This window comes from Alternaria triticimaculans (genome assembly GCF_023758025.1).
Source record: "Alternaria triticimaculans strain BMP 0046 chromosome Unknown scaffold_10, whole genome shotgun sequence".
NCBI classification, from domain to species: domain Eukaryota; kingdom Fungi; phylum Ascomycota; class Dothideomycetes; order Pleosporales; family Pleosporaceae; genus Alternaria; species Alternaria triticimaculans.
The window spans coordinates 814,279-836,057 of NW_026055967.1; the positions used below are offsets into that span (position 1 = coordinate 814,279).

A 21,779-nucleotide genomic window follows, 5' to 3' on the forward strand; every position below is an offset into this window, starting at 1 on the left:
AACTCGAATAAAGTATACCTTGCTTTCATCGTATACTATGAACGCTGTTGTTGGCCTCCATTGACGGGTCGAGACCGCTGATCACCAGAACCGTTAGTCGGAGGTGTTGCGAGTTGCATGGGGCTGCCGTAGCCGTCTAGTTGGAGGGATGGCTTGTTTCCGAGGTTACTTCGCTCGGTTGCGTCGGGGAAGGATAGGGTGGAGGTTTCGTCCATGGGCGTGAGGGTCTCTTCGACATCGGTGGTTGCGGGGGGTGGTGGCGGAGGCGGCGGCGCTGATTCCTGGTTTTCAGAACTTGTCCTTGTTCGCTTTGGTGAGCCGGATTGCGTCTCTTCGTCCCTCTTTCGCTTTAGGTCGGATGTGGAGTCGGTGGGAGAGGCGTCGTCGGCATCTCCGCTTGGTGCCTGGGGAGTGCTGGGTGACTCATTGGTGAGGTCGGATTTTGAACCACCTTGTGCGGCCTTGAGTCTCTGCCGCTCTTCCTTCTTCTTGACGGCCTTATCCATGAAGTCTTTTACGTATTTCTTGATGGTGTTCTCGTGGTTGGAACTGATCTTGGCTGTCGGGTCCTTGACGCGACCGGACTTGTAGTCGCCTCGTACAAGCTTCTGCGCCACCTCCTTGCTAAGTCTCTTGATCTCGGTCTTTTCGAGCTTCTTGCGATAATGGCTTGTCACGGTCATCACATGTGGTGAAAGCTGTGAGGGTCAGACATGCTTCACGGAATATTGGTGGTACTCACTGTCGCTTCATACACCTTCTCCTGCTTTTCTCTTGGCAGGGTACGCCACTTTTCACGACCGGAACTGGATTCCATATCCTCGTTAGCTACTGGCTGTGGGGTGGTAGATGCAGAAGGCCCGGTAGGTGTGCCGTTCGAGGTAATGCTGGATATGATGTCTTGCAATAGCTGGGTATCACTTCTAGCTTTGTTTGGCGGAGGAGGCGGGGCATCTGCAGGCTGCGTCGGCCGTTGCCATTGTGTGATGCCATTGGAGTTGTAGAAATATGTCGAGCCATTTTCAGCTGTTGCTTGGAACCAACCCTGGGGTAGGGCGTTGAACGGTCTTGGTCGCATGACTGGTCGCGCAGGAGCAAAGAAGCCAGCTGGGCCGCGAGGCGCATTTATCACGCCGCGAGGACCGGACGGGATGTTTGCTGCAGACGGACCTTTGGGTGCAATCGTAGACGGCGACTTTGACCTAGACCTAGATCGCTCACGGCCTCTCTCGCGTCGTTCGAAATGATTCTCGGTACGAGCTGGCGTGCCAGCGTTTGGATCTCTCTTCAAGCGCGGTATCCGGTAGCCAATCTCCAGCTTACTCCATGCGGTCAATAGCTTCTTCGCAGCCTCTTCTACTCGTTCCTCTCCGCAGTCCTTCACCTTGCTCACCGCGTCTTCGATTCCAGAGTCTTGGATCTTGTTGCGGGTAATGCGCGGCAGCCTGTGTAGAATATCCAGTATTTGCAGAACAACGTTATGATCTTCCTTCCATTTGTTCAAGGTTGTCTTCAAGAACTCGTAACCGTGAAATTGGACAATGCGATGGCCGATTCTCTCGTTGTCGGTTTGCATGCGGCTGAGAAGTTTGACAGTAATCCATTTCTCTTCGCAGCTGCGCAGAGCTGTCAGGACCTTGTTGACTGCGTCCTCTTCAAGTTCGCGTGGCTGCAAGTCGCTGATGTATTCCTCGTCATCCTCGCTGGCCTTCTTCTTGCGGGGCTTCTTGGCGACTGCCGTACCCCAACCAACACCATCATCGATTCCGAGCGCCGCAATCGTATCATTATTCAGGTTTGTCGCGTTGTCGGACTGTGTCTTTCCACCAATAAAGCCACTGCAGTTTGGCTCTCCACAGTAGCAGGGCTGCGGATCTGCGCCGTAGCGGTCGACGTTGTAGTTGAAGACGAGTTCTTCGCCTGCCTTGATGTTGCGCTCGACAAATATGCCCATACGCAGCTTGTCCCCAACAACCCATTTGTCAACGAAACAGTTCGGATTGCACGAGTGATTGCAAAAACGACCAAGGTTACCCTTCTTCGTCGCATCTACAAACTCCCCCTTGGTCAGAGACATGAAGTAGAAGTGCTTGATTCCCTCATCATCGTATTGGCCCATGCGGCGGCGGAAGGTGCGCTCGTCGATGACCTCGCCGATGTACTCAAAGACGAAATCGCCGGGAGCCATATTCTTGTTGGCGCGAAGACCGAAGCCCTTTTTCTCCGTCTTTATAACCGTGACGTCTGCGTATTGCTTCCGTTGAAAGCGCTGGTTCTGGCACTTGCGACCGCAGCTGCAGTCGCCTAAGCACTCCATCTTTGTCGCGCGGTTGATGCAGTCGGAGTCTTCGCCACAGGCATGGTTGGTCTTGGTTGTGGAGTCGTATTCTTCCTGGCAGTCGCATTCGAGCGCAGGGTCGGTCGTGCCGATGGTCTTGTTCGCGTAGGTGCATTCTGGGAGGACGACGAAGGTTTCTTTGGCGGCATCGGTCGAATCGGGGAGGTCGAGATATAGCGGTGGTGGGCGTGTGACGACTTTTTGGGAGGCGGAGCGCGAGAGCTTGGGGGCTTTGCCGGGTTCCATCTTCAGCGTAATATCTCCCCCCACGATCTCTTCATGGGCGCTGCCGGGTGACGGAGTATTGAGCTCGTGTTTTGCCATGGGCGACTGAGACTTGGATCGCGTCTTGAGCCTGGGAGGTATGGCGAGAGGCGTGGACGCGCGGTCGAGCGCATCTCCCTCCACCCTCACCTGCGTGGTGCTCTTGCCCTCACCTGCTCCTCCCGAGGTCGCGCCTTCCAGCTTCATCTCGCGTAGCTCCGGCTCGAGTTGAGCCGTGTTTTGGTCCGACTCGCTGTCCGACATATCGTTGAGAGGCGTGGGGGTGGTGGAAGGTGCTGAGGCAGAGGGTGGAGGATCGCGAGAATCTCAATGAGAGGGACGCTAACGGCCGATGTCCAATATCACACACGAAGAGCCACGAGCCTATTCACCTCATAGTCCAGGCGACAAACATACACCGAACACTCCAGATGCAGCTCCTAGCACGCTTGATTGCAGGGCGACTGCTGGAGAAGAGCGTCGGTCGTCTTGGACACTGACGGGAGCAAAGATTTCGCCTCCCCTAGACACAAGGCGGCACACGAGCCGGATCTGCTATGCGCCCAGACTGCGCTCGATGCGCCGAGCAATAGGGGCTTTATGGAGGTATGTATTTCCCTGACGCTGTCGCTGTCGCCATGAAGGTACGCGGGATGGAGCCGTCGGCGCAGCCAGGCGTTTCGCGGGTCCGGGCTCTTGCCTCGACGACGGCACGGTAGGCAATTCTTTCTAGTCCGCGGTTGTCGCGTAGGAAGCCTGAGCACGCGAATGCGGTCAGTGGACGATGTGTTCGAGTGGTGCTTCGCGCGACGCGATGCGCTGAATTCTGGTTCATACTTTGGAGATGCGGACGAAAACTAGCGTTAGCCAATTGGTCCAGCCTCGGCCTCCCAGAGTCCGTGATGCAGGGCCCCTCCGACCATGTTTCCATCGGCGCGCGCACATGTTTCTATCAAGTCGATGCCACTGGAAAAATACGATGATGAGATCATGACCATTAACTGCTTTGCCCGGGTCCGCCGAGACGCTGGGACATCGGACTATGGAGCTACTTCGCGGGATATGAAGTCTTGGCGATTTGTAGAATCACTAAGGTGGTGTCAGAAGGTCGGTATCAGTCAGGCAATCAAGACAAAGGATCATGACTTCGTTTGATGTTCCAAGGGAGTGCTCACTTACACAAACTCATTTGGCGCGAAGAATACATGTCACGCGTCCTTGCTACGTACGGACTGGGAAAGCCCAACGTGTTGCACGGATCTTTACTACATGAGGAAACTAATATATACGCAAATGTGACTACACATAGACGTAAGTAAGCACCGTTGATTTGAAGTAGCATCACGGCCGCAGCTAACGGGCAATGAGCAGTGGCCGATGTATCAGGATACATTCGATTTCGGAGTGACATGCGCGAGTCACCGAGATACACGGTCTTCACGGGCCGAGAAAAGATCCAGGGTGAAGCGACGAGTTGAGCAGACCTCGGGAGCTCCTGAAAGCAACGTATGTCTACCACGACTCAGGTCAGTCACCGCAAGCTTTGATGGTTCATGCCGGATGTTCAGTCATCGGAATATATCGTGTGGCTGGTCGTGGAATCAGCATGTTTCGTTCCTTTTTTAGAGGTCCAGGGTTGGGACAGAGCTAGCGCGAACCCAATTTCTCAAAAAGAATGGCTTTGTTCGCGACGTGACTGAACCTTGGAAGATGCGAACCCGCGCTGAACAGCGATATACAATTGTTGCATGTACAGACTGCAGAGGTATATGCTGATGTCTAAGGTACGTCGGAGTTCTACTGGGCTACTGACTCAAGGTCGCTGGCGGGTCGGAGAGTCTCGACTTCCGCATCGATATGCATGCTTGCGCTGGGGTCGTCCAAATTGCGCGGACAATCTTTCCGAAAGACTAACCTTGCTAGCAGGGTGAGCTAGGATCGCGAATGGCGCATCGCGATGTCGCTGGCGATGGCATCCAGGTGGCTTACTTAAGCGAACGAAGCTGCGCGGCTCCACAAGTATACTAGCGCAAACTTTCACCGAACGGCTACAACTCCTACACAGCAGCACCCATGACGCCGGCACGACAGCTGACCTGGCCACACCGGCTAACCTCCGCCTCTACACGGCCCAGAGTGTCACTCGCTGCGAATTAGCGGCACATCTGCGCCATGAGAGCAGACACTTGCATCTAGCGGACGCTCGTGAATGCCATTGGGGGCTATGCCGAGTCGCGGCCCGCTCCCGATCGTCGACTGTCTCGACTGGCTCCGCGTAGCATACGGTGAGGAAGACCACCAGGCGAGTGCTACGTGTCTATGCATGCGCGCCCTGTGGTCGCTCGCCAGGTATAAGAAGGAAAGAAAGAGTCAAGCTACGCCGCTGCGAAGTTTGTGCCTCTGGATACACATCTTTCACGCAGCCGTCCTGGAACAGACTACACATCGCACCGTTGACAGGGATGACGAGGCCGTCTTCCGCTGCCCCATCTGGCGCGACGCGCTCATGACGATCCGCGCTGAACCGTTCTTGCCAGATTGCGTGCAGGACACCAGCGCTGCTGCGCGTCGCGACAGTTCAGCCTCCTTGCGAGCACGCTTGCGGTCATCTGGAGCAACACGGTACTGTCAAACCCCCGAGACAAAAGGCGGCAGCGTACATGGAGAAAAAGGAAGGCAGGGGACTGGTTTGCAAGGGAAGGGCCGTTGGTCTCAGGCTAAACCATCCAGGGCTGGTGAGACACGGCTTGGCCCTGCCCTCTAGGCGATTGGCTCATCGGTTTGCGCAATCGTTTTCGAACATCCACAAAGGCTTTCGAGATGGGGTAAAGCGCCGCCAGATCTAGGTTACATACGTAGTCCTCGTTATCGATTTGCGACAAGTACTGATTTAGACAGATACCGTGCGTGAAGTCTTGGAAGCTGCGTCCTGGGTGTGGGGACTAGTCGCGTCCCATTCGTCTTTGAAGAGAAGCCGCTAATGTATAACATACCGGGTGGCTCTCCCCAGTAATCTCTCACGGGAAGCTGTCTCTCCTAATTATTTTGACCCAGCCTCATGTGGTCCCTTTTGACACACACTTCTTGCCTGCTGGCATGAAATCGACAACCAGAGCCCGCCGCAGGTTTCTTTGATTTTAGTGCTCTTCTTCTACCGCTCGTTACTCTTTCGTTTCAGCACTCTCGTTTGTTCTGTTGGTAGACGCAGCTATACAACCGCGCGCGAGGGCGCGTCGCTCTTCGCGCCGGTCCACTTACTTTACGGCCTTGTGATCGATGCTCGATTAGTCTGGTTGCATACAGCAAGCTTTTGCCGTAGCTACTTCTTGGTCTCTGCCCTCGCGTATTTTGAGCGTATCGAGGATCACGACATGGAGCCCTCGAGCTCGCGCGAGCCACCATGGGCAGAGCATGAAAAGGTACGTACCGCTCCCACCCATTGTAACACATCTATTCTCCATGAATAAGTCACTAATACAACCACATCAGGTATATTTACTTGCTGAAGTACTAAAAGCGGCCCCCATACCATCTCACGTTCTCTTTCAATTTATACGCGACGCCAACATCCAGCCACGATGGAACGACATGGCTTTACCTCCTGGTATGTTTGGTCCTCTGCGCTTTCGCAAATACGTTCATTCTTATGATATTATACGTACTCTCCATGCAAGAAGAATATACTAACGCGACGCAGGCCGATCGGTTCGCTCCAGCCAGATGGCATTTGACAGTCTCGCAACCAATTTCGTCGCGCCTGGACAAGATTACCGACGCCCTCAGCTACCTGCCCCAATGGTATATCCTGCGCCCGACCTCTCGAGAAAACGACCCCATCAGCAAGAAGCCTCCACGCCCATTGGCCGCCTACTACAACCTCGACCCCCTCATTCCTACCCTGGAGATTTTATGCCTGCCGGCCCTGCCTACACATCTACTATAAATCCATCTGGCGAACCAGCGAACAAGAAGAAACGCGGAAGACCTACGAAAGCGGAGGCGCAACAAAGAGCGCAAGAGGCTGCTGCGAGGGGCGAGGTGTACCCACCACCTAGGAGGGGGAGACAATCCATCACGGCACCACCTGAACCGTCACCACTCGGACCGGACCCTCGGCCGCACGATCGAACACCTCCGCCATCAGCGCCTTCCCAACTGGCTCCCGCGATGACACCACAGCAACAAATCGGGGTAGACCACGGGTCAGAGTCCTCATCAGGAAAGAGAAGACGAACAAGGCCAACACCATTGGAATTAGAGAAGCATCGCGCAACCAGCGAAATGGAATCTCCCCTCGCATATGGGTCCGGCGACCCGAATCGCAGCCAAGCATATTCAACATACACGCCTATCTCTGCGCCCTTGCCAACTTCATCAGAATCCAGGGACAGAGATGTGCGCATGGAAGGGGTCGAAGAGACTCAACCACGAACCACAACACCTCACTCATTTAAAGACACGGTCGGCATATGACAGCGTTTCTTACGTCCAAAAGCAACATACGGCGGTAATCCTGTTTTGAAAGCGTTCCGTCAACGACTTTACTTACGCACTCACGATGACCTATGGCCATGACACATGGAGGTACGCTCTGCCGTTTACGCTTGCTACCACCATTGATGATCACTCGTCAAGCGCGCGCATCATTGATCATGATCATGTTGTTATTGCAGCTCTGGGGCATTTGTCCCAGACACACCATCATTTCTTGTCAAGCTCCATTTCTTTGCCATACTTTATTCATTCCTTTCTTCATTGACTGCATGTCGACACTACGAAAGTTGAGATATGACGAACCTTTACCTAATGTCTTAGTATCGCTATCTTCACGACTAAAGAGTTTCGTATTTTCGTATCTCTTTCGGCAGTAAGGCGCCTATGCCAGCCATCTTGTTTTTTCCGCAACGTGTACGATAGATGGATTTCCGATCAGTTCCGCATTACGGCCTCTGTACAAAAAGCACCTATTAGCAACAGCATCAATAGTAGACTTGGCCACGGCCAATCAGTCCGCATTATTCCCATCGCTTTGAGCGAGCATCCCTCGTACCATGTCGCACACCGCTCCTGCGTGTCAATGTACGTATCCTGGTGTCCATTCATCTAGCGAGTACTAGCATTTCACGACATTCGAGTTCCTGCAGGCTGACCAGGAAGGCATCATAGGAAGTGGTTGGGATCCCGAACTGGGCAGCGTAAGGCGACGCCAGGCGCGGCGCGCGACACGAGCAACGGGTCTTGTTTCACCTATGAATACCCTACGAGTTCCGGTACTACTATCGCCCGTTCTCGTACCTCATACACAAGGTCGCGACGCAGGGGTACCATTGCTACTCCGCGCGCAAAACTATTCGGCAATCTGCATGTAAGCGCCCTCCCAAACAACCTCCACACCTAACAATCAATCGCCATCCACAGTCTCAAACGTTCTACTCCATCTTCACCGGAAGTGTTTCGGCAGAAAACCAGCTATGAGTATTGGTTGAGAGACTTGTGAGGAAATGACTCGAGTTGCAGCGTTGCGTTTGCGGCTGCGCACTTGTCTCTGCAGACTACTGCTGCAGCACGAAAGGGGAGTCGACATGACGCCAACGCATGCACGCATCGACCAAGTCCCAACACCGAAACTGCAGAGCAAGCAGCAGCAGACGCAGACAGCCATTGCCTGTCCAACCAACTTAGCCTGTGGTAAACATTGCGGCTAAAAACGCCCATCAAATTTCTGGAATGTCACTCTTGCGCATTTGCAATGGTTTGTTCGTTGACACAACAACCACTACACTCCCTGTACACAAGCGCGGACCAGGGGATGCGATGGAGGATGACGGAACCTTAACTCCAGTATCTCGGCCGCAACGTATCAGATCTTACGCACCGAACCTTTACCCCACATCGCGCCTAGCAAGTATGCCAATGCCGTTTCTCATCTTTTCCAGCTACTACTACCAGCCTCGGTCTAAGGAATTAATCATCCCCTTAGTCCAACGGGCTACACAACGCGAATGCGACACGTCAAAAAAAAAACACACTTTACCGAATTCCTGGCTTCTGGAGAGTTTCTGTCTAAATTCACGACGGCGCGGGTTTGTCTGCCGTGTCGATGAACACTAACGGCATAGAACGAGGCTGACTGTCTAACTAACCCTACCGTGCTAGATCCCAACGTTGTAAATATAAACAAACGTTTTGTGACAACCGCGTCCCAGCAACCAGGTGTTGTGTTCAGTTTCGCGCTGGCCCTGCCGCACTCAATGACGCCAGTGTTTTGAATCACATCTGACAGCGATATTGCCAATACACGTTATTCTCTGGGGCGAGCTTTTTCCGGAGCGAGAGCGAGAGTGCGAGCGGGTGGCTTGTATATGTATGCAAGGTCGTGCCTTGGAAGCTCTGGAAAGGGAAGGTACTGTATGAGGGAGGAAGGAACAGGCGAAGGAAGGAAGGAAAGGACGGGGGAAGGTAAAGGTAGGGATAGGGCGGTTTACGCTTGGGCCAGGCGTTCTTGACGTTTTCGTTTCCTCGAAGGGAGATGCGCGGGGGTGTGAGTGGTTGGTTAGGTAGATGGGGAGATGTTGTTTGAAGCGCGCGGGATAGAAAGGCGCGGTTATCGCGACATGTAAAGTTTAGTATGTTTGTAGAAACACATCATCGTCGAAACAAATACTAAGCGCGCTATTATCCTCTACAATCCACTTCCCATCTACAACACCTATTTACCTTCCATCTCTCATCGAAGCGCCCGCATCCGTCGTCAATCCCTCGCTTACATCTGAAACACATCCCCCCATCCCTAATCCATACAGTACCTAGGCGATCCATCCCCATCCATATCCATAGACGCGCCCGTATATTACCCAGATCGTCATATAGCCAGGACCGTCCTATACCACACTCACTCCATCTCATTAAATCGCCGTCTTCGCGCTCTCTTCCGCTTAGCCCTGTCGCCTTCGGTTCATTCTTCACCTTCGGTTGCCGCATCCGAAATGCGAGCTGCGCGCGCCGATTGCAGATTGGGTATATGAAGTACACTTTGTTCCTGCATCTCGCGTGCGTGCGTGAGCGATGATGTCGGTCCTGCGCGTTCCTGCATTGGAACAATCTATACTGCTGCTCGATTGGGCGAGTCGGGTAGGATTGGGAAAGGTAAGTGGGTGTGCTGCGTATATCGACGACAATGGATATGGATGGAGTTGGGCGAAGGTGCGGTATTGGTGATCTGGACTAGACGGTGGCATTATTCTTGTAGAGGGTAATATCGACAAGGTAGTAGTAATGTGGTATATGCCCAAGACGGGAGATATTAGGCGAGCAAGGGATGAGGGAAATGGGGTTAATATAGTTGCGGTTGTATACATGCATATGTGAGGGGTTGGCATGGGATCGGTTGTCGCGTGCGACTTCTTTGACATTTCGATGATGAGATTACTATGTGTGGGTGATGACGTGCATAGATTCAATATTCCGTTTTCAGAGACTAAATGAGTACAGTATGCAGGTACAGACGGCGCACAACTCCGATGCGTATGAGAAGGTGTAGAACTTTTGAATGATGGTATTGGTAGGATATTTCAGCTTCGAAAATCAGCACACACGCTTTGCTCGCAATATGCATCTCACGCTTTCAAAGCAGCGACCACACACAACATCAAACGCCGAAGTAAAAGTCCACCCAAAAATGCTGTGGTATCAAGAAAGGATAAGGGAAAACGGATGATAGTCTGCCAAGGCAGAAAACACATATCAATGCTAAGCTCATTGCTCACCACCCCTCCCAGAACGCCATATATGCTCGAGGTAAGAGTCAAGGAGATGGATGCCTTGCTACGGCGCCATGGATTCTTCGACGGCGAGAAGCTAACTCGCCATATCGCAATCACTTTTGCAGTCGGAGCAAGACCAGTCGCGTGGTTTGTGGGTTGGTATTATTGAGTGGGTGTCCTGTTGGGCGCATGCCCAATGGAAGATTTGTCGTATGCAGTCCTGTGAGATGTTAGTTGACAATGGTATGATAGGGTTTGTGATCCTTACGGTGTCATTACAGGCGATGATACCCGATCCTGGTGTCGCCGATGCATCTTGGCCACAGTAACATAAGCCGTACGGCGGGTCGTCATCCTCATCTTGAGGTTTATCCAGTGGTTGTTCGGGTACGTGTGGCGGTGCTTCGCTCATGTCCACATCGCCATCAGGATCTGGAGTGGTAGGAGTCATGTAGCCATTGAGTGCTGAGTAAGACCTGTCAATATCGCCTAACACGTCGGCAAGAACGTCGTCAAAGGAGTCGTCAAGAGCTGGTGCTTTTGCCTTCCCCTTCCCCTTCCTGTCCCTTTTCGGCGCAGATCTTGTATGCACTCTCAGCCCAGCCGAGCCGACGGACGTCTCCTGGTTTTGAACGTCGAGTTGTTCTAAACGCTGAGACAACTCGTTGGCTTCATGAATGTTTGTCTCCTGGTCGTTGACTATCTCCAAGGCTTTGCTGTGTACATCCTTGGAGATAATATCTTCCTCTAATAATTCATCGAGCTTTTGTGTGAATTCGCCCACGATACCGTCCCGCCATATCCGTACACCGCATTCCCGTGCGAACCGAACGATGGCGTCTCCAACATGTATGTCTGATTGCAGGCTCTCTTCGTGCATAAAGTCATCGAAGAGTTTTATGAACTGTCTGGCAGATTCTGATAGGTTTGCTTTGTCGATCTCTGCGTGCTTCCAGCGATACAGCCATTCTTCATCCAGCTCGTCATCGCTCTCACTGATCTCTTCGCCAGGCTGAAGAGGTCTTCTGCTGAGTGATCGGAAGAAAGTGATACCTTTCGGCGGTGTCGGTACAATGTATTTCTTCTTATCCCTTTGTGGCCTAGACTGCACTTGGTCTGGAGGTTTACGTATCCTGGGTGCAGGCGCGACTTGCTGACCACTTGGGGCAAGTTTCGATCTCGCGTTTCTGGTAGCTTTCCCAAGCCTCGCAGCTCTTTCAAACTCGTTATCGCCTGCCAAGAATCTTCGTCTGTCGAACGGTTTGGGTGGTGCAAGTACGCGCACATCATAAGGTTCGTCGGCGTTGTCGCTTGCACGTTGACGCTGGTCTGTTCTGTAATTCGCCACTTCGCTCTCGAATCGCCAGTGCTCCACCCCGTGCTCGTCGACCTGCTCAAGGAAGACCTGGTAATCGAAATAGTCGTGCCAACTTATGAGATGCATCTTGAGATCGTCAATGTCAGTGGTTTTTCTCTTCGAGCAATGCGGGCACACGAGCTCTGATCGTTCAAGAGTATCATTCCCATACACAAATGTGAGTTTGTAGCGGGGTTCCATGTCGAGAGGTGGTGTAGGATATGAGCTGGGTGGCTGCATAGAATTTTTCAGATGACGGTTGTAGCTCGTTAAGACCGAGTCTCTTTTGAGCGGGATCCAATGCATACTGACTTCTAGCCCGATACCGAGCTGTTTCCCAGATGATTTCAGTGGTAAGGTTATCCTTCCCTGTGGGACATCGAAGATGTTCCCATACGACGTGGAAAGACGAGCTGATGCATCCGAGATTTTGACGCCCATGAAATCGTATAGGTCCTTGACGTTGTCGTGAGTTTCGAAATTGATACTCAGCATAATCATGTGAATATCGTTATCATCGATTTTGGTAGGATCAGTGTACCAACTCTCGCGATCAATGACAATGGGCTCCACTTCGATTGAAGCTTCCTTTTCTGATCTATCGAATCCTCGCAGTGTTGCCTCCTGATCTGGGGGATTCTTGCAGGTGGGCATGGTTGTCGATGAAACGATTGACGTTTTGATAGAGGTCGTTAAGCGTAGAATATTCCGCACTTTCCGCGCTGGATCATTCGATCGACCATTTTGAGAAGCTTCTGGGGCGTTCAGCGGCCGGATACTGTGCACCTCAAGAACGAAGGATCCCCCAGATTTTTCTTCTGAGATCATATCGTCTAGTAGATCCCAGGATGGAGGCTGCCACTGGGAGCGGAAGCGGGGTCCTGTCTGTGAGTACTGATCTTCGTTTTGGCTGTGCGAGAGGCCCTGCTGCGCTTGTTTCCGGTTTCGCTCCAGGAACGGTAATCTCTTCGTCTTGTACAGGTAGTCGTAGAAGATGATGTTGCCGAAAAACCTGTCTCGCCGTTCTAGCATGCTCTGCCGGTGCGCATGCATGTTAGAGGATGTCTCATTTGTTGAGAAACTATGGTTCTTACAGAATTGATTGGTTGCTCAGTTGCATCCTACAGCAACCGAGAATGTGTGGTGATGGCGCACATTTGGTGGGGCCAGGTGAGAGAAGATGGAGTTTGCTGCGGTCCTGCGCGGCTTCAGAGCGGCGTTGCAGATGGAGATTGGGCGCGAAAGTGAAGATCGCGAGAAAGCAGGGTTGTTGTTGTTTCTAGCGGTCTGACGCCCCTGGCCTGCGTGCGTCTGTCCCGCGATATAACCAGACGCGCAACAATTACGCCAATTGCTCTTTTTGCTTTGGAACTGGCCGACAAAGAGTTGAATGTCTTGTGTTGATGGGGTTCGTGTTTGTTGTTTCGCAGAGGTTTGTGGCGCGCGACGGCTACCAGGGACGACGCGATAGCGCACAAGCAGACAGCGCTCAGCCGGCGAGATGCTGAATCGCAACTATCTGCGAGCCTTACCGTGCAGCAATGCGAACACGACGGACACCCCACACTCCTGACGGGTGTGTGCAGGCAAAGGTGTGTTGTGGCATGTGTCACGTGCACGGGCGACAGGGCTAAGCCGCATCGGCTGGCGGATCCCGGATGATCTCATTGATCCTCTTACCTCCGAAGGCCGCATGCATCGACATTTCACTATCGCAACACTCACTCTCAGTCCTCACACTTCTGACTCACACTTTGGCCTGCTCCATGCACCTCCGCGACTGCGTTCGAGGGCTTAGGAGCCCCTTATAGGCAGGACTCACAGCCAATCAGTCTGCGAGCTGGCCTCCCATAGTCACTGGACCCTACCTTGTGCGACATGGCCGTCACACTGAAGCGCAAACGCGGCGCAGTCTCGTATAAAGAGCCGAGCAGCGACGAAGATCTCTCCGAAGGCTCCGGCTATGAGCAGACGACCAGAAAGCGCACTGTCCCTACTCGACGATCAACTCGCCGCCCCACAGCCGACGATGAAGCCGCCAGCGAAAGCGACCACTCTCCGCCAGAACCTGCCCCTATCAGACAGCAACGCGGTTCACGCAGCTCACGGATTCGAGGTGCCCCACGAATATCATACAAAGATGTCAGCTCAGACGAGGAAGACGAAGAGGATCCCGATGCCGACTTCGAGCTGGAGGATGAGCGCGTCATGACAGTGAGGACAAGGTCGCGTCCAGTTGCAGCGCCATCACCCCGACCAGAGAAGACAGGAGGCGCCAAAAGGAGTAGATCGCGGCGAAAAGCTGTCATAGGCGCACCGCTGAAGCCGAATAACGAGGCTCAAGTCGAGCGCAAGACGACTATCCCCTCTGATGGACACAAGCCGGTATGTCTTCTATACCTGATGGATCGATCAATGCTAATTCTCATATTCAGGCCTGGGCTTCCCTGCCATATCACGTACTCCTCCAGATCTTCGTGTACGCCTCCCATCCGCTCCACGACGAGAACATGAAGCCTACCGCAGCGATACCGTGGCTTGTGCAGATGGCCAGGATGTGCTCAACGTTCACAAAACCGGCTCTGACGGCTCTGTACCGTAACCCGCCCATATTCGCCATCAGACAGACGCGCAAAGACCTCGTTCACCATCTCATCACTCCTCCACCAGGGGCCCACGATGACTATCGGGTCATGGTCAAAAGATTGGAGCTGGATGCTACACAGATGACTGCTTTGACGGATCACGCAAACAGCGCTGCCGATCTTGCGGCCCTGGTCCGGTCACTGACGACACTGCGGGAAATTGACATCTTTGATCCTATGGACCGGCCACCCTTTCGCCCGCGGCTTAGGCGACTTCGGCGCTGGGTATATCCTGCCGAGCTCTTTGATGCACTTCGCCAGACTAGCCTCCGCTTGAGAAGTTGGCGATGGAACAGCACGTTCTGTAGTCAAGGACCTCTATGGATCAAGACCATCCACGAAGGAACCGCATTTCAGAGTCTCCGCGATGTGTCCCTCGTCAAGTTCCACCCCGAAGTTGTTCGCGAGGACCCGGAAGAGGATGACGGTCGACCTACAGTAGAAGAATTGCTGGCATCTGCGCTGGCTGTGCTCCCTAATCTCAGAAGCTTATCCTTTGAGACTTGTGGTGTTGTCAGCGGGCGTCTGCTTCCATTGTTGCCCACTGATCTCACCAGTCTCAGCATCATCAACTGCGGCGAGCTACTCTCTGATGCATTCCAGGCTTTTCTGGCCACACATGGCTCTCACCTCGAGGAACTAACTCTCAATCATAACCAGGCTCTAGACATGTCATTCCTAGTCGACTTGAAGCGTTCTTGCCCTAAGCTCGAGGTCCTCAGAATGGATGCTACCTACTACAGCTCTCTTGTCATGTCCTCGGATAACGAGCCTCTCTACGAGACGCTTCTTGGCGAGAACGAAATGCCTACCTGGCCAACATCACTCCGTACCCTTGACTGCCAGTACTTGCGGAACTGGAATTCGAAGTCTGCGGACAACTTCTTCAGCTCGCTTATAAACTCTGCTGAAGAATTGCCCCGGCTCCAGGAGATCACTATCATCGCAATGGTGGACACGGACTGGCGGCAGAGAGCCGAGTTCAGACAGAAGTGGACTGCCAAGTTCAGAAAGGTCTTTGCCAGAAAGTGGGAAACACCTGATCCCAGTCTTGCGTCTCTCAGAGCCTTTAGAGAATGGAAGGCTCGCGGCGACGACGGGGACAAGGTGGACTCTTTCATTGAAGGCGTCTCTGAAGAAATGGCAGAGAAGGCTGACCCGGTCATGGCAGACGATGCCGATGGTAGCGAAAGTGACGTTCCTCTGGTACCATCACGCGTGCAGAAGCAGGATGAAGGCTGGGGTTCGAAGCGTCTTCGTTCTCGCTCAAAAGCAGCTCTAAGCTACGATGAGGAGTCCAACGAAGAGGCTGCCTCGGAGGAGGAGGCGGCTTCAGATGAAGAAGAGTCTTTTGTGCAAGGTCGATGCCACACCGTCATTTTCCGCATCGACAACTTCCGACCACGCGAGGAAATCTTCAACGAGGCCGATTTCCTTGATGCAGAGCCCAGTGGGGATGAGGAGTGGAACGGCAACGATAACGAAAATGACGATGGAGGCGGGTATGCGTGGTGATCCACTTTCATTAAGGAGTAATCTTGGGTGTTTGGGTTTCAGGTGCGAGTGTGACGTCTTGTACAGATATGACAGGCGTCGGGCTTTGGGGTTCATGCTCGGATCAAGACAGGAACTATGCATTAGGGAGGCGTTTATGTGGTTGGTTATTGAGATATCCGTGTGTTAGTATTGGGTTGCATCGGGCGCAAAGGTCGGGCTCTGGGAACCGTTTGGCAGCTGTCTCAGCCACATGTAGAAGCCAGCCATGCCAAGCGATCATCGGGTTTGCCGTGTGAATGTGATTAGCTTGTTTGTGATCGCAGCGATGCAAGGCAGCTGAAGAAACACATTCGCACGCGAGACATGCGTCACTCGAGTGACTGCGCAAGTGCACAGCCTCGCAGAGCGTCCCAGCATCCTGGCCAATCCCCACCATGACCGCTAACAAGGACCACCCGCCCATTGCTGCTCGCACTCCTGTCATATAACCGCTGGCTGCGATGTGTTGATATTTCCGGCCGCCTCTCTTCCTATACTGAACCTCTCTTATATTCTTCCTCCTCCCTTCCTCTCGCATCCCCCCTTTGTACCCCGCCGTCCCCTGCTCTCCACACCAACGACATGGCGGTACCCACACCTCCCATCCCGCCTGTCTCGCCAGACTCGGGCCCTACCGACCCTACGCTTCCTAAGCTGCCCGCTGGCTGGATAGCGCAGTGGGATAACTCGTACGTATCTCTTCCAAGCACAATAGAAGACACGCTGGCTGCCCCGCCTTCGCACCAAATGCCCCGCGACACGAAACTAACATACACCACAGATCCCGAAAGTATTACTGTACGTAGCCTTGGCCGCATCATCGCGCGATTTATCTCTCACCACGCCTCGACCCGCGAACGAAGCAAAACATACTGACACCACAGCGATAGATGTCCAGATCAGCACCGGCGTCTCGCAATGGGAACTGCCCACGAGCGAAGCGCCCGTCGGCGGCTCCTCGTCCCACAGCACACCCGCGCAACAGACAAACCCATACAACGTCCCCGGCACCTCAGGCCCCGATGCAGGCGACGGACAAAGAGGCATGGGCGACGGCCCGACTGGCGACAGGGCAGGTGGATTGGGTGTACGCGACATGCTACTTGGGCATCAATCGGGCGCTGGCTGACAATGGGAATAGGGCTTTGCGATGAACGCGCTCATGGGCAACAAGCAGAGCAATAGTGGACATGGCGGCGGTGGCTCGGGAAACCTCGTTGGTCAACTCGCTGGATCGTTCCTCGGAGGTGGAAAACAACATGGTGGTTCTTCTGGGGGTCACTCTGGTGGCGGTGGTGCGGGACAGCTTGTTGGACAGCTGGCTAGTGGTCTGCTAGGTGGTGGGAAGCAGCATGGAAGTTCTGGAGGTCAACATGGTGGCAGCGCTGGCCACGCATCGAGCGGTGGTGGTGGTCTTGGAGGCATGCTTGGAAGCGTGCTTGGTGGAGGATCATCGGTATGGACATGAGCCTCGACTCAAAGAAAGGCGCTGACAACATCTAGCACAACAAGCCCAACAACGGCGACTACGGCTACTCCGGTGCCTCGTCAGGCGGCACCTACACCGGCACCGCGCCGCCAACGTCCTACAACCCCAGCGCTCAAGGCGGTCAATACGGCGGCGGCGCTCCAAGCCACGGTTACTCCTCTCCCGGTCCTGGACAACAATACGGTCAGGGTCAAGCCCACGGAGGCTACGGCGGACAACACTCTCCGCCCCAGCAGCAACAGCACGGCCAACACGGCCAGCACCAAAGCTACGGCTCGCAAGCTGGATTCGGTGGACAGTCAGGATACGGTGGCCCAGCACCAGGCTACGGTCAAGGACCACCGGCAGGCGGTCCACCAGGCGGCTACGGACAACAAGGTATAAACAATGCATCCGCGAAAGGGAAAGACGTAAGAACTAACATTCATCTAGCTGGCTACGGAGGTCCGGCATACGGCGCACCAACCGGCCCCTACGGCGGCGCCGCAAACTACGATAACCACCAGCACAACCAGTACGGCGGTGCTCCCACGCACGCCAACCAATACGGAGGCGGCCAACAGTACCCTCCTCCACCTGGCGGCCATCAGGCTGGGTACGGAGGCCCGCCGACTCACCACACTCCTCAGCCGGGTTGGCAGTAAATCCATCGCACTCGATCGGCCGAATCGTTGCGCGGTGCTTGGATAAAGGATACACGGGTCTTGGGTAGATTGCGGTATAGCGGTATGGCGATGAGAGAGAGGAACGGACGATGTTCAGTGTTTTGAACATCGTGTCTTGGTCTTGCTAGAGATACCTTTCTGAACTGTGTAGATTCAATAATCTTTGTTCTCTTCCTGAGTCCTGTTTTGTTTTCTTCTGGTGATTTGGCATAGCAGTGTCCGTGGCGCTTTGGCATCGGGACTCATCTTGATGGGTAGGCCTGATCGTAATCTCGATTTCGATTACCGTATCCGTCTTCGCTCCTCGCCTCTCTTCGCTTCGCCTGGCATCTTTGTCGTTCGGGGGCCGGTGACTGCGCGTCTCGGGGGCGTATCGAGGATTGGCGATCCGACATGTCTCTTTTCCTTGTCAACCGCGCTATTCGCCCTCTTCCCCCTAGCTATGCGCAAATCTTTCCACATAGCCGTCGCCGCGCACCACCATGCCCATTCAATTCTTCTATACCATCATCCTCATAAACCCCTCGACCACCCCTCACCCAAACAAATCCCCTCCATCCCCACTCCCACTCCCTCCCAAACACCCCAACACCCCCCCTTCCGCCACAACCCTCCACGCCACACCCACCCTCCCTGCTCCTTGTCCTTGTCCCACCCCTTGTTCAACCCCAGGCACCTCATCCCCCTCACAACTCCCCACCCACCCACTCAGACTCGCCTGGAACCCACGCGCATCCTGCCGCGGAATCCGCACCCACACTTCCCGTCCATGTATCTTGAGCGTGTCGATGGGGATCGCGGTGCCGGTGGTACCGAGGTAGGCGCGTAGGGGGGCGGTGAGGAGGGTGGAGGTTAGGAGGGGGGAGAGGGAGGGGGAGGGTGTGGGTGTGGGTGTGGGAGGAGATGGGTTGGTTGGGGTGGTGGAGGAGGTGGGAGGTAAAGAAGCGGTTCCTGGTGTGAGGAGGATGAGGTGGAAGTAACTCCAGCTGGTTTTTCGGAATGTGGTCTGGTGGAGGATGTGATTTTGTTTTTCGGAAGGCTTGTCTTTGCGTTTGCGTTTTTTAGCGTTTGGTGTATTTGGGGCGGGAGGTGCGTCGGGTAGGGCTGTGTCTGCGTCGTCGGGGATGGGCGCGTTTGAACATGTTGAGGTGTTTGGTTCGGCGGTCGCGGACGTCGTATGAGCCGTCTGGGTAGCTATTGGCGCCATATCGAGGGCGTGTGGGTGTGCGCGCGTCTTGATTTTTCGTGTCGCAGTGTTGGAGCTCCGAGGTATCTTGACGCGAAACTTTTGGCGGGGTTAACTAGCGCGGTTTCCTTACCTCCGGTCCTCGCGTCTCTGAAGATTCCGAGACAGTTGGTATTGAAGAAGTTGGTAATCTGCTTTGGGAAGGTATGTCTTGATGAAGGTCGATGGGTTCTAGATCTCGGAGATGCCCGAAGTCTGCTACACGATATCGAGACTAAAGTTCAGTGTTTACTAACAAGAACTCGATAGATATTGAGCATCATCGTCATTACTTCCTATCAAAAGACCAGATACGACTATTCAACGCCTTTGAGCTCCGCTTTATCCATCCCAGGCCATTACTCATCCTTCACATCGTCATCGCAGGTCCACAAGTCCATGACTTATACAGTGTCTCAAGAATGGAAAACCTTCTCCAACCTCTCCAGCAAAAGATCCGCGTGATGCTTCTGGAAAATCAGCATAGGCCTCAACCGCACTGCCCTCTCTCCCGACCCCCCAATATTGACACCCTCACCCTTCGCCTTCCTGAGCACCTCATCCCTCCTCACACTATCAAACGCAATAAATGTGCCCTGTCCCTTCCCCCTCAGATTCTGAATCTCCTGCGGGAACCTCTCGCTCAACCTCTGCAGACCCGCAAAGAGATAATCCCCCGTTGCAGCAGTGTTGTTAACAAGATCCATACGCTTAATTTCTTGAATGATAGAGCGGAAGAGTATAGCCCTCGCCGGATCACCCATCCAAGTATTAAACTGGCGATACGGTTTATTCGGCCTAAGCGCATTATCACCAAAGTAATACCCCGCCGTCTGCGCCTTCTTGCTAAAAGTAACCATATCAGGCGGCGCGTCCAACCCCCAGTGTTCATGCGCCCAGAACTTGCCGGTCGCGCCGACGCCCGTTTGCACTTCGTCGACGATGAGGAGGACGTTGTGTTTCTTGGTGAGGGCGCGCAGGCCGCGGAAGAAAAAGGGTGTGGCGTGGTTGTCGCCGCCTTCGGATTGGATGGGCTCGATTACCACGGCTGCGGGTGGGGAGTGGTAGTTTAGGAGAATGGATTCGGTTTCGTCGAGGCAGCGTTGCTCTTCTGCTGCGTTTTCGGCTTCGTGTTCATGGAGGGGGTATTTTAGAACGGGGAACGGGGCTTGCGGCCAGTCGAAGGCGGGGATGTCGAGCTTGTGGATGGGTTTGGAGCGCGTGGTTGATAGACTGCCGAAGAGGCGGCCGTGGAAACCGGTTTTGAAGGAGAGGATCGACATGTCGGGTGCGCCGGGCGCTTTGTTGTTCATGGACGAGGATATGTCTTCGGCGGAGAAGTCGGCGTCGATGCCGCCGCGTTGTTGTTGCCGCTTCCACATGAAGGCGGCTTTGTAGGCGAGCTCGTTGGCGTCGGAGCCGGCTTGCGCGGTGAAGACTTGGTTGAGGCCTTTGGGGGCGACGGATAGGATGCCTGTTTCGAGGATGTCGGCCCAGTCGTGCTGCGGGAAGTTTCCTAGTGCCGGCCGGTTGATGATGGCGGAGGCCATGTCGGGGGAGGTGGCGGCGAGCAGGAGGGACGGGTTGTTGTAGCCTACGGGGATGGACGCGATTTGGGCGTATACGTCGAGGAGCACGTTGCCGTCGAGGTCTGCGATGCTGGAAGATGTCAGTCTATCTCCCCTGTGGAATTGATGTAAAGCTTACTAGTTGCCATAGCTTTGCGAGTAATCGGCCATCATGTTCAAGCTTCTGGTATCGAAGACCTTGCTTAGTCTCTCGATAGCCTTCTTGCTCTCCGGACCTGGTATTTGAGTCTTGACAGTCGGCTGTCGAGGCTCATCTGGGAAGAAAGAATGCTCGCCGCTGTCTGCAACGGCGGCTGCTGCAGCAGAAGCATGTCTTCTCTGTGCTGCAATTGGTACCTTTGAGGTCACACGGGCATTCGTACGGAAAGCTGGGGCTCGAAGACGCCCAGCAGTGCGAGCGAGAGACGCCATCGTGGTCGTCGTCACAATAGTTGTTGTCGGAAGAAAGACACCGTATAGCTGTGTTGACACTGCGGGGAGCTAATGCGGGGAGACGCGACGCGTAGATGTGAGCTCTGCCACACCACAAACACGACGTATATCGAATGAAAAGGTAAGACAGTAAAAGACGAAGATATCACCGATGAGTAAGAGCGATATCGCGTCTTATAGAAGCCGGAATTGTTTATCTATGCCGTGATATCGCTGATAGAGCTCCATGGTCAACCGGCCCTAACCCGTTGCTATCCCCGCAAAAGCTCGTCCAAGCGAGCCCCTCCAAAGCTTGACCCACTTTCGAGCTTGTCTAAACCAACTCCAATCTGGCAATGTGATCCGCTACACGCTGCAGACGCCGTGCACGCCAGGTGCATCCAAGTTCAGCAACATTGGAGGGCGTCTCTCGTACGACCGGTAATGCGGTGAAAAGCTCATGCTACCTCCTCAATCTGTCAAGGTACGCGTCCGAG

General features: G+C 54.1%; 6 protein-coding genes across 6 annotated transcripts; 3 read left to right on the forward strand and 3 right to left on the reverse strand.

Annotated features, from left to right (window-relative positions):
- Nucleotides 1-35: 35 nt before the first annotated feature.
- On the reverse strand, nt 36-2,866 carry J4E78_007133 (uncharacterized protein; the record flags this gene model as incomplete). The annotated part of the gene is made up of 2 exons (XM_049367741.1): nt 36-698; nt 743-2,866. The coding sequence occupies 2 exons, from the start codon at nt 2,864-2,866 to the stop codon at nt 36-38; spliced, it is 2,787 nt and encodes a 928-aa protein (XP_049220711.1).
- Nucleotides 2,867-6,013: 3,147 nt separating this feature from the next.
- Nucleotides 6,014-6,545, forward strand: J4E78_007134 (uncharacterized protein; the record flags this gene model as incomplete). The annotated part of the gene is made up of 4 exons (XM_049367742.1): nt 6,014-6,021; nt 6,092-6,109; nt 6,176-6,206; nt 6,300-6,545. 4 exons carry the CDS (start codon nt 6,014-6,016, stop codon nt 6,543-6,545), a joined length of 303 nt encoding a protein of 100 aa, XP_049220712.1.
- A 3,914-nt stretch (nt 6,546-10,459) lies between these two features.
- On the reverse strand, nt 10,460-12,775 carry J4E78_007135 (uncharacterized protein; the record flags this gene model as incomplete). The annotated part of the gene is made up of 1 exon (XM_049367743.1): nt 10,460-12,775. One exon carries the CDS (start codon nt 12,773-12,775, stop codon nt 10,460-10,462), a length of 2,316 nt encoding a protein of 771 aa, XP_049220713.1.
- Nucleotides 12,776-13,600: 825 nt separating this feature from the next.
- Nucleotides 13,601-15,882, forward strand: J4E78_007136 (uncharacterized protein; the record flags this gene model as incomplete). Its single annotated transcript, XM_049367744.1, has 2 exons — nt 13,601-14,107; nt 14,158-15,882. The coding sequence occupies 2 exons, from the start codon at nt 13,601-13,603 to the stop codon at nt 15,880-15,882; spliced, it is 2,232 nt and encodes a 743-aa protein (XP_049220714.1).
- A 603-nt stretch (nt 15,883-16,485) lies between these two features.
- J4E78_007137 (uncharacterized protein) lies at nt 16,486-18,036 on the forward strand (the record flags this gene model as incomplete). Its single annotated transcript, XM_049367745.1, has 5 exons — nt 16,486-16,491; nt 16,802-16,990; nt 17,045-17,359; nt 17,407-17,770; nt 17,825-18,036. The coding sequence occupies 5 exons, from the start codon at nt 16,486-16,488 to the stop codon at nt 18,034-18,036; spliced, it is 1,086 nt and encodes a 361-aa protein (XP_049220715.1).
- Nucleotides 18,037-19,698: 1,662 nt separating this feature from the next.
- J4E78_007138 (uncharacterized protein) lies at nt 19,699-21,227 on the reverse strand (the record flags this gene model as incomplete). The annotated part of the gene is made up of 3 exons (XM_049367746.1): nt 19,699-20,941; nt 20,990-21,189; nt 21,222-21,227. 3 exons carry the CDS (start codon nt 21,225-21,227, stop codon nt 19,699-19,701), a joined length of 1,449 nt encoding a protein of 482 aa, XP_049220716.1.
- Nucleotides 21,228-21,779: the final 552 nt, after the last annotated feature.